Source organism: Cynocephalus volans, chromosome 5, assembly GCF_027409185.1.
Source record: "Cynocephalus volans isolate mCynVol1 chromosome 5, mCynVol1.pri, whole genome shotgun sequence".
Classification (NCBI taxonomy): domain Eukaryota; kingdom Metazoa; phylum Chordata; class Mammalia; order Dermoptera; family Cynocephalidae; genus Cynocephalus; species Cynocephalus volans.
This window is the reverse complement of record NC_084464.1, coordinates 153,247,088-153,259,365: the sequence shown is the minus strand read 5'-3', so window position 1 is coordinate 153,259,365 and position 12,278 is coordinate 153,247,088. Positions and strand designations below refer to the sequence as shown.

Genomic DNA, 12,278 nt, shown 5'->3' with positions numbered 1-12,278 from the left:
ATGAATGTCTTTCAATAATACAGACTGCATTTCATTGATTGTAAGACACTTTTTACATTATAACATCTCTGATTTAGGGATGAGTCTTATACTAAGTGGCATGTCATATCAGAAGCATTTTCTATTTCTGAATGGTGTTTCTTACAATCAATAGCGCCTTATATCCAGTGAAATACAGTATTTATATTAAAAAAGTACTTTTTCTAACTAAAATAGGTAACTTTTTCTTTTTAAATGTAACAAAACTGCCCCATCCCCAAAACAACCCTAACTGCATGGCCCCATAAACCGTAATCTTTTGTATGAGTGAAAAATGGCAAATAAATTTAATGAAGCAGCTAAATTCTCAGGAGAAAAGGAATTGCTCTGGTAAGAATGCAACAGCTTAAATAATGAATAGATTTTATCAATGGAAAATTACATGAAGTTACTTTCAGAGTTTTAAATGAATAATTTCATACTATTTCCATCTTTCTATCCTTTTGAAGTATTTGTCCACCCTATATTGAAATAAAATAAGAATGAAGGGGCATTCTACCCATAACATGATGCAGACAAAGACTACTTTACTATAAAATAAGTTTCTATCTACAATATAAATGACTGAGTACAGTATATGTATTTATGCTAAGAACAAAAGCCAATATTTAATAAAATGTTTAGAGACATAAAAAAATTTAAAAATCAGTGGTTCAATCTACTAATACTGCAGAAAGTCACATTCTAACATGTCACAAACTAAAACATGTGATTTAGTGTTTAATGTAGTTACTGCCTGCAGCACTTTCAAACCATTGTAAAAGTGGTTAGGTAATTCCTTTCATATTTCTAATTGCTAGCATTCTAGTGACAGAACTGTGATCAAAAGCATCAAAAATGTAATAGGCCCTATGCCGAACTTAAAGTAAGACAATTAGCTTTTCTCACTATCATTTTTTAAAAATGCGAATGCAAATACCACTTTTGGAAATTGAGCATGAGGACGAATAATTTTCTTTCACTTAAATACTATAAAACAAAACAAGGACAAAGTAAGGATAAGCATAGAATAATTTCTTTCATATTCCCAAGATGGGTTTCTAGATACAGTACTGACTGCTGATTAGGTAACTTTCACGCTAGAATCTTCAAACCAGTGCAACACTTGTACATGTTTTGTTTTTAAGCATGCACATGAAGGCCCAACCATGATTAAAAGCTTGGGATCAAAAATCACTAGAAAATCTTGCATTTTTTTATTGCTACTTAATCCAAGTGAATGTCACTTAATTTTAATAATGATAAATGCAACTAGAGAAGTTTGAAAGAAATCCCAGTTAATATAATTTCCTTAAGGATAAGGCCAATCTTTCTTGACCATTAAAACTTTGTACCCATGTCACAGTTTTTCCTCACCCTAAGGAAAAGATCTGAAACCAACTCAAATTATAGATTGAATTGATTTACCTTGGAAATTAACAGCATTTAAACATTTCTACTCTTACCTACTCTTCCAAATAAAATAATGTACTATCTCTATTCAAAACTTGAAAGAAGAAAATACTTTTATTTTTGGCCAGGAATCTTAAAGTTCTTATGGCTTTCTAGATAATCAGAGGTAAGCAAAACGAATTCAACTTTAAATGGCTGGTGTGCCCTATCATTTTTTGGAGAGCTGACAAACGTAGCTTAGGAATTTTAGGTAAATAGAGCAAATAATGAATTGTTGGAAATGCATAGGAAACAAAATAATTTTTCATAGAACCAAATGAAAGCCTTCCATTAGAAACTAAAAAACGACAATGGTTTTATATACATGTATATACATGCAAAAACCAAAGGAGAACAAACAGCAAATAAATGAAAATAAAAAGCAAAACAAACAGAAAATCAACCCGCAATATTTCTCCTACTCAGTTTACCTTCAAGGCTAATCTGAACAGTGTTACCCAGACCCTACAAAACACAGGATGGACACTTCGTTCCTGGTATACAAACTAAATGTCTTGTCCACCAACACCACTTACACATTTTGTGTAACTGAGATATTCACGCAGGCATGTGACCGCTATGTACTTTAATGCTAGTACTACCTATGCAGAATAGCAAATATAGTGTGAAACAAAGCAATGCAAGCATTTATGTGAAATTTGGCTCCACTATATCTGGCTTCATGCTTAACTATATTAAAAGAATTACCAAACTGCCAATGTATTTCTTTACAATATTTCTTATTTTATCTTCATCAAGACCAACAGCTTTAACTATAAACAATGTTAATTAGCCAGATTTCTCCAATCTTCTATCAGGTTTTAAAGAATATTTTATTATCTAAACTTTTTTCAACTTTCTATTTTTCTCTGTATGTGCATGAAGACACACAGAGAAACAGAAAAACTACATATGACTTACACAATAAATATACACAGATATTACATATATACTACTGAGACTGCATGATTTTTATACCAAAGTACATGCTTTTTCCACCACACAGTTCTTCATTGTAATAGAAAACATTTGCAACAACTAAAGCACATGCTGCTAATAATCCAGGGTTTTAAGAATTTGTAGGTTAAAAAAATACAATTCCTAGAACACTGTTATCAAACAAATAAGTTTTATTGGCATCTAAAAACAAAATTCACCCAACATTGAAACGTACTTTAATATTTATGTGGTTTTCTTTTTTACTCACTGCAGTATGAGGAACAATCACAAACACTTACTTTGGAGAAACAGAGACCATAGTGTAGATTTTACAAAATCACTTTTTAAAATCTCTGTATTGTGCTCCTCAAATATCTAGAGCCAGTCTTTGCATAAAATATCACAGCTTTGTCTATTACCTTAAAATTCTGCAGCAGCCTAAAGATATGGATAAGATATACCATCACTTGCTATTCTGAAATATATCTATTACCATATCCAACCTAATGACAGTATCTAAAAAATTCTTTCTTCCATAGGAAGTCTCTGACAAGCTGTTATTCATTTCCTTGACGTTAAAAGAATCTGGGGGAAACATTTATATTTTACCAGAAAAATTAAAAAAAAAAAACGTTTACCTACCATGTTCATATTAAGAACAATGTCTATACAAGTCAGTTGTACAATTATTTTAAGAGAAAGGTGAACATGAACATTGGATTAACTTAACTCTGGCAGACAAAAGTGAACAACTATGGTCCATTCAAGCCATTAATCTATTACAGAGAGATGACAACTTTACAAAAGGTATCTTTTACCTACTGAGTGATGATTATGTCCCCTCAGTTTCTGTGCTTTCTACCACTGGTTCACTTTCTATATCAGCAACTGTGTCACTCTTCTCCTTGTTTATATCACTTGAAGATGTCAGTTTTTCATAAAGTTCAGGATCATTCTGTACTGGTAAAGGTGGTGGTTGAGCATGTCTCTCTGTATTTTCACCATTAACTTGAGGCACATTGTCACCTTTTCGTTGAGAAGTGGCCCCTTCAAAATAATCAAAAACTCGAGCATGAGGAGAGGGGACCCAAGTGTTTTGAATTCTATCTCGTCCAAGTCGATTTCCATTCATTTCTCTGCAGAAATCAAAATCTCTGTCATCCCTATCCCTCTGCCTCTCCCAGGGTCTTCTGCGGTCATCAAAATCTCTGTGAACTTCTTGTCCAAATCCTCTGTTCCAAGGACCACTTCTAGGATCAAATCGATAGTTTCCAGACCGAAATCTACCTCTTTCTTCATGTAAGCCTTTTGGACCACCATAGACAGGTAGAACCCGATGCTCTCTCTCATCAAAATCTCCTCTATGGCCCCAGGGCTTCTCTGGATTAAAGCCAAAGTGGTCTCTTCGACCAAGATGATCTATACCTGGTCTCACGAGATTCTCTCTTATATCTACAGGAGGTCTTGCAAAATGATCCCTACCATCTAATGGAGGCCTTCCAGGACCTTCTCTTGGATCTATAGGCCGTCCAACCACATCCCTAACATCCACTGTGGGAGGTCTACTAATGCTTTCCCTGGTTTCTATGGGAGGAAACCGGTAATCTCTATCTCCTTCCTGTTGAATGTTATCATTACCAAGTGGTATCCTTTTTTCTGGGTTAGTAACATTGTCTACACTTTGTCTTCCAGGAGCTAGAAAAGGTCTTTCTGGCTGATTAAAAATATCTACTGGAGGAAAAGGTCCACGGGGTGGTGGATGAAGAGCTGAATCAAGTATGGATGGGGGAGGGATTCCTCGTTGGGGTGGAATTCCAGGCTGTATTAAAGGGAATCTTGGCCCAGGTGCTTGTGGTATTAGTCCTGGACGAATGTCTAATATTGGCATCGCAGGCATCCTTTGATTAGGGATATTTAAAGGGGGTAAGTTTTGAGGTCCAGCTGGTGGCTGTGTTCCCAAAAGTCCAGAAGTATTTGGAACATTCGGTGGCTGTACTCCTACAAGTCCAGAAGTGTTAGGCATATTTGGGGGTAGTACTCCTAAAAGTCCAGAACTACTCGACGCACTTGGTGGTTGTATTCCCAAAATTGCACAGTTATTTAGAATATTTGGTGGCTGGGCTCCAATAATCCCAGGACTACTGGAAACATTAGATGGCCGGACTCCAAGAATTTCAGAATTATTTGATACATTTGGTCTTTGGACTCCCAGAATTCCAGAATTGCTTGTCACATTTGGCAGCTGTCCTCCTAAAATTGCAGCATTACTTGAAATATCATTTGGAATCACTAAAAAGGAAGGAGGAGAAATAACTCAAAATAACAGTCATTCTGGTATGAAAAGGAAACTACATTTACAATTATTAATGCTATGATTTCCAGTAATTAGCTCAGAGTTAATCAGCTACTGGTATCCCCCAAGAATCAAGGTATAGTAGATACAAAATAAAAAGTAAAGCTAAAGTTATTAATGCCATGCACAGTAAAACTTAAATATTAAAATGTAAGCGGGGCTGTTACCTAAAATCTTTACATGAAACCTTTTAAGTTAAACAAAAATGTCAGGTTTTATACTGATATTTCACCTTTAACAAAAGCCTTTCTAAAGCATAATACTTAGTGTATCAACAGTGGGGCCATAAAAAAAGGACTTACTACTTTCAAACACTGTATTTATCTTCCAAGACCTAGCTCGAAGATAAGTGATAGAATATCTGACAGGATGACTTCCTGGTAGAAGTCCTTCACACCTAATACTTGGCTCATATTTACCTTCCTGTAAGTACACAGATTTTGTGCAATCTTATTTTGACAACACAATCCAGCAGTCCCAGTAAGAAGAGTAGCAGGAGGAGTCTTAATGCAAAGGTGTCAAAGTTTACATTATCCTGAACAAAATGCCAATTTTTAAAATAGAAATTTAGGACCACAGTAATCTCTTTTTAAAAAATTGCAATATTTCAACATTTGAGCATTGAATCAGTTACAAATGCATGCCACCCCAGAATTAAACATCAATATAGAGAAGTAATGCTTATGATTTAACCAAGTATTTCTAGGGATTTTTTTTTTTTTACCTGATCTAGTGTTTTCACCAGAAGAAATCTGATGATCTATAAGATGAGGTACTTTTTCTTCAGGCTCTGCTTGTTTATTTGGAGGATTAAAAATACTTCCAGCTGGCAGAGTAGAAGTAGCAAGAGTGCTGGCAACAGAACCGCCTGGTAAAACAAGGCTACCAAATCCAACATCTTTCACAGTTTCTGGGGTCATGGATAATGGCGGCTGCACTAAAGCTGTTTAAAGAGGAGAAAAATATATTTCAATTAGTTAATCAAATCATGTAGTAAGTTTTCTTCAAACCTGAGTGTTTCATTAAATGACATCTCTGTATTACTAAGCACATTAAATAATAACTGATGCTCAAAATGACAAATGAGTCATCATAAAGAGGCCAAATTATATCAGAAAGCTTTACTTTTTAAAAATAGAGAAAACCAACAATTATTAGAAATATTCTCACCAAAAATGTTTAGTAAAATAAGTATCAATACTTAAAAAGTAAATTCTAGTAATACAAAAAATAATTTTCCAAGGATGTCAGATGAATGAATATCTAAATACACAAAGTGATTAGTACAAACTGACAAGTATATATGAGGATGAAAATCTGCCCAATCCCCTTGAAGTTACAAGGTACTGTTGTCCTTACATTCACTACCTTTTGTCAAGCAAGGTTAAAAACTCATCAGATAAGAATAGGTAAGGTGGAGTATAAATATAAAACTATAAACATTCCATTTTAAAGAACAGATAGAAAAATCCCTATGTTTGTGTCATTTACATGTTAAAAAACACAGAATTAGAGGAATATAATTATATAATTTTAATCCAATTTATGTCACTTAGAATACTGCTAAATCATACTTGGAGACTTTAGGAAATGTTTCATCCTCACATTTAACTCTAGATTACCTGGACCCACTGTTGGCATAAAACCACCTGTGATCACATATGGGAATTATGAGAATTAAATGACACAGTACAAGCAATTTGAAGAGCACCTGGAACATTAGTATTTCTCTTTCTCCATTAATTGATCCCAGATTTAACTGATCCCAAATCAATAAACTAGGAAAAAATAATTGGGAGATAAGCTCTAAGATAAGCCTCCATGAATGGTGTATTCAGAAATAACTTCTAAACACTCTAATTTTCAGAAAAAATAAACCATTTTTCCAAAATAACCAAAAATCCTAATGCTATCTAAAGAGTGAAAGAGAGGAAAAAGTTTAAGAATACAAGGAAAATGGATTAGATTATCAAAAGTTTAGATCTCTATGTATCATATACACTCTCTTTATAATGAGGGCCTTTTTGGTCTAATTTTTGATGTAGGCTTGCCTAAATCATTCAAGGTTTGTCCACAAGCCTGGAGAATTAAAAGGTAGGAAAAAATGAGCAAAAGGGTATATTTAACATTTCTGAACTATCCAACAATAGGGAAAAGGAAATAGAAACAAGAAAGCTAATAAATGTCTCTATATATTTACTTTTGAGTTGATTTGCATTCTTTTTGAAATGTCTACTCTATTAAAGAAAATATAAATGTCAAAACCACGTAGGTTGAGGTGCATTTTTCATAAAAATGTAAACTAAAAAAAAATTTGCATATGAAGCTGGTGCCACAACTACAAAGAGAAAATTATTATTTCAGGTAACCTTGGGTAACAGCAATTTAATTATATATCCTTAGTGATTATACATTCTGGGACAAAGAAAGAAGCAGAAAAATCGTAGTTTCATCCAGCAGTCTTGTTGTTGGCATTAACATTGGTCTTACTACTTTCAAACTACTGTGCGTCTGTTTTGTAGAATAATGAAAATAAGTAATCATGTTACTGTTTTTAGTATCTGAGAACACAGGCAAGGAGAAAAATCAAAGCAGCTAAGTAAAAAGTCCTGTAATGTTAAATTTGTTTCATAAATAATGTATATTTATACTTTTTTATTTTTGAAATATGTCTTTTCTAGTTTTGTCGGGGCTGAAAATTCCTAGATTCAATGAAAATCCAAGAGCAAAAACAAGAATCTAGCTGTCAGATTGTGGTCTCTAAACACTATACCCCATGTGGAAAAATGGCTGATTCTCAGACTGGAGCAGGAAGACATAAGATTAGTCTGGGACATACTGGGCCAAAAAGATTAAAAGCTCTCAAAAACTAACGTAGTCAACTCAAAAGGATAAAGAAGCTAAATGAAAGGCCTCTCCCTGTTCCAAGATGAAACAATGTGAACTTCAAAAAGAAAAATGAATGCACATGATTGGAAATAAAAGCCCATTTACCCATAAACACTACAGAAGCTGAAGGAGAAAAAGGAAGGGGAGAGGGGACAAGGGAGAACAAAAGAAATAAAGAGAAATCTTTTCCCCTCTTTAGTCATTGGATATCATTGGAAATAACCACAGACCTAACTCGTTACTCTGAAGGATGGCAGTTAACAGAAAGATATAGCATCTACTCTGGCTTTCCTGTACAAGCTGTAGTTCAAGGTTAACTAAGTACCATTAGATGATAAAATAAATATTTTCTCCTAAAAAAAAAAAAAAATCTGTAAGAAATGTGGAAGGAATCACAGATTTAGAAAGATCACTACTTTGCAACTAATGAAAAATAGATTCAAGCAATGATGATCAATGAATGAAATAACAACAGGAAAACTGAAGGGGAACTTTTTTAATGACCAGGTCCCACCACCTGATTATTCTGATCCATCTTAATATCATTAAAAATGGAACAAGAAACTAAGAGTGAACCATAACTATGGACTCTGAGTGATGATGGTGTGTTAATGTAGGTTCATCAGTTTTAACAAATGTACCACTCTGGTAGGGGATGTTGATAATGGGAGAGGATGTGAATATATTGGGCAGAGGACATACAGGAAATCTCTGTACATTCTACTCAACTTTGCTGTGAACCTAAAACTGCTTTATAAATAAAGTCTATTTCTAAAAAAGTGGGACCAGAGGGCACTGCATGGCTACTGATGTGATGTAATATCAAATACAGCATTTCGTTTGTAAAGTATTTTTCTTCTTTTTTATCCTACCAATACTGCTTCCAAGAATTAATCCTGAGAAAAATGATTGAATAGGCTATGGCCACATACAATGTGTGTGGATGTGTTGCAAGGTGGACTTTCTTACAGTAGAAAATAGCTGGAAGTAGCCTAGGTATCCAGTTAAGAGGGGATTGATTAAATTAGTCCCAAAGCCCCTTGTGATGGGACTAAGGCCACCATTAATAATGATGGTGTCTGTCTCCATTTTTTTAAAGTAATAGCTTTTTATAGCAGTTTCTAGTTTACAGAAAAATTAAGCAGAAAGTACAGACAGTTCACATACTCCATACATACAGTTTCGCCCAATAACATTTAGTTTCTCCTATTAACATTTTACATTAGTGTGGTACATTTGTAACAATTATGTACCAATATTGATACATTAAATTTTACACGATGAATACCTATTTGTGAGAGACAGAAATCCACTTCTATGGTTTTTGCCAAATGCACGTCATGTATTTATCACTAAAGTATTCTTGCGAAAGAAATTGAACCGAATCTAAGTGAGCCTTTGGTGCTAACTTCTATTTCACAGGAAATGTAAAGAGACAGAACAAATTCAATTAAAGAAGCAAAAAACCAAATCCATTATTTGAGATCTTGTATATAGAACTGAACTGTTTCTTCGACAAGTCATGAAGGATTAACAAAAAGAAGGGGGTTTGGGCAGGACTGGTCTAGATTAAGACATTTAAAAAAAAGCAAAACCAAACCCACAAATATGATGTGAGGGTCTTCTTTGAATTTTGACTAAAATAAAGCAATTATAAAAAGACATTTTGAGACAAGCAAATATGAATAAGGGCTGTCATGTGATGCCATTAATTTTTTAAGAAATCGTCTAACAATGCAATTTGTCTAAAAACTTTCATAATAAAAAAACTAACAATAATTTACAAGAATGAGAGCCAATACACTCATGCTACCATGATTAAAGAAAATTCTACAAGTAGAAAACTCACATGTTGGTACTACTGGTGGAATTGTAGGCGGTGGTACAACAGGTGGGGGAACTGGAGGAGGCATGAAACCTATATGGGAAAATAAAATAAAATAGCACAAGAAAAATTACTTGCTTTAAATCAAAAATTTCAATAGACATACATGAAATTCCACATTCTTAAAATGGTCTTTTATTACTACAACCTGACATTTGTATATTCATTTTCTATTATAAAAATGGCATTTATATAGCTACCTTATTTGATTTCTAGTAAGCTAGGTAAAGCAGAGAGATCCTAATCATAACCTCATCATATTTATTTATTCATTTAAGTCCTGTGGCATGCTCTATGATGCTGTAAAAACAAAGTTAACACAAGACAGGTAACCTGTTTATATATTAGGACAGCAACTGCATAAGAGTTAAACATTATATTTCAAGCTACTGATTGCATTACATGCAATAATGTCATCTGCCAAATGTGTCATTTTATTTCTTTGATATATATATTGTTTACCCACTAGATCAAAATATTTTCATTAACCTTGAATAATACTATATTATGTTTTGAACACTGGAATAAATCCTCATAATATTAAATGATCAAATTATAAATCTACTTCTTTACATTTTTTAAATATAGAGCCACCATTAAATTCAATTAGAAAACGCTGGTTAAAAATAAGGAAAAAATAAAGATATGTGACTTTTCAAGAAATAAACGATAAATAATGACATAATGTGGTATAATTTTTGAAATAATCATTTAAAAACTTCTAAAATAAATTTTAATTTTCAAATCATAAATACAGAAAATATTTGACAAGAGTAATTTTTCAATATTGAAAATATTAAAAATAAAATTATTAAAAACTGTCAATTTCAAATTATGTATTAAACTGCAATTTAAAAAGTTTACATTACATGACAAATAAATTACAACATTCTCAGGTGACAAATTTACTTTCTAGTCTTGTTGACAGTTTTAGGAACTCTATCCCAATGGCCAAGAACTTAAATTACAGAAATCAAGGTACTTCTTTTCTTATAACATGCAAATAATTCATGAAGTTCAATTTTGAAATATTTAATCCCTTGCATCTCTTCCCTCACTGTTCTAGTTCTAATCTCCCATGGTTTGATATTAAAAGCTCTATCTCAAACTATATAAGAATTATATATATTTAATTGATAAGATGTGTATTTAAGTAATCTATAATTTTTTCCTGGAAACAATGATTCAAGGAACTTTTGTTTATTAAGAATTAGGTAAAAAAAAAAAAAAAAAAGTATTTAATTAGCATTTTAAATTTCTAATGTCAAAATGGAACCTGCTGATTTTTAGGAGGGACAATCTATAGAACTGAATGCAAACTCTGTGATGAAAGAGTGATAATTGCAGAGAACTTTCACATAAAAACTTCAACATAAATTTTGTATTATTTCAGGAGTAATGATTTTCAATGATGTTAAAGGAATTCCATTCTATTTTCTGTGAGTGCTTCTCCCAGCAATCTGCATTCTGGGAATGTGTTGGAAATGAAAACTCTCTGTCCCCACCACAGACCCAATTAATGGAGCAAAACCTCTGGAGGCTGGGCCCAACAATCTGTGCTTTAACAAATCATCCAGGTGATTCTGAGGTATGCGAGGGTCTGAGAACTACTGCTCTATGGCACTTAAACCTGGAAAAAAAACATCTTTAATGATATTCTAAACAGAGTCCAAACAGTAAGAAAATTCCTTACCAGGAGGTGGTTGTGAAGGGTTAAAACTTGCTCGTAGAAAAGGAGGTGGAGGAATTGGACTGAACCCAGGAGGAGGAACCGGCATTGACACAGGAAACGCTGGTGGGACTAAACTAACTGTAGGCACGGCTGGTGCTACTGGGATCTTTGGTAGATAGAAAAAAAAATCCATTGATTAGTTTATTCACCTGCAATGATTACATCTTGGAAAAAGTAAAGGTAAATTATTTCTATTTCTTTAAGAAAGAAAGTAAATACCACTATATTGTTTTTTTTTTTTTTTCCTTTCTGTATACTTGTGAATGAACCTACTTAGAGCAAAAGCAAGGCAACATTATAAGTTTACTTGGAGATTGTGAAATCTATAATATATTCAAGTGTCATAGAGTAATGGTCACCTAATTGAATACTGAATACCATATTCAATTTTAATCTACCATCTCCCACTAAGCTATATAATACCTATCTATGTCATGCAACCAAACCACCACTGGGAATCATGTCAATAATAGCTTTAGAATGGCTCAAATTCCTCATAAATTTATTTTTTAATCCCACCATGAATATCCTTTACTCATCCTAGGTACAAAAAGTCCCAAATATTTATCTGCACCATAGCTTAACCTCTCTCTTGAACTTCACATTTTATCAAGTGCTGTTCAACATCTCAACTTCATTGTCTAAAATACACTTCCTACTTAACATGTACAAAACAACTGAATTTCCCATTGTCTTTCCCAAAAGGACTCTTTCCAGTCTTTCCCATTCTCAGATAATAGAATTTCCATCTTTCCAAATTCTCAGACCAAAAAGCTTGCTTTTGCTTTTTCTCACAACCCCAAATTCAGTCATACCAGAAATTCCCACTGTTCCTATCTGATGACTTCTTATCACCTCCACTGCTATTCTGAGCCACCATCATATCTCAGCAGGATTGCTACAATTGTCCTTCAACTGGTCTCCCTCCTTTTATCAATGCTCACTACAGGCTAGTCTCAAACTGTTAAGTCAGATCAAGTCACTTCTCTGCTCGAAATCCTCGAATAGCT

At 33.4% G+C, this 12,278-nt stretch overlaps 1 protein-coding gene across 3 annotated transcripts in view; it reads right to left on the bottom strand.

The window, feature by feature from the left end:
* SCAF8 (SR-related CTD associated factor 8) overlaps window positions 1–12,278 on the bottom strand; it is a 152,198-nt gene that overhangs the window by 59,367 nt on the left and 80,553 nt on the right. For 2 of the 3 annotated variants that reach the window (XM_063097604.1, XM_063097606.1), the window contains 4 exons: window positions 11,230–11,374; window positions 9,501–9,569; window positions 5,487–5,705; window positions 2,612–4,698 (listed from right to left, as the gene is read on the bottom strand). In XM_063097604.1, coding sequence (XP_062953674.1) covers window positions 3,242–4,698; window positions 5,487–5,705; window positions 9,501–9,569; window positions 11,230–11,374 — 1,890 coding nt within the window. In that variant the 3' untranslated portion in view covers window positions 2,612–3,241. Of the gene's footprint in view, window positions 1–2,611; window positions 4,699–5,486; window positions 5,706–9,500; window positions 9,570–11,229; window positions 11,375–12,278 lie in introns of those variants that run through there. The other variant, XM_063097603.1, reaches the window with a different exon arrangement.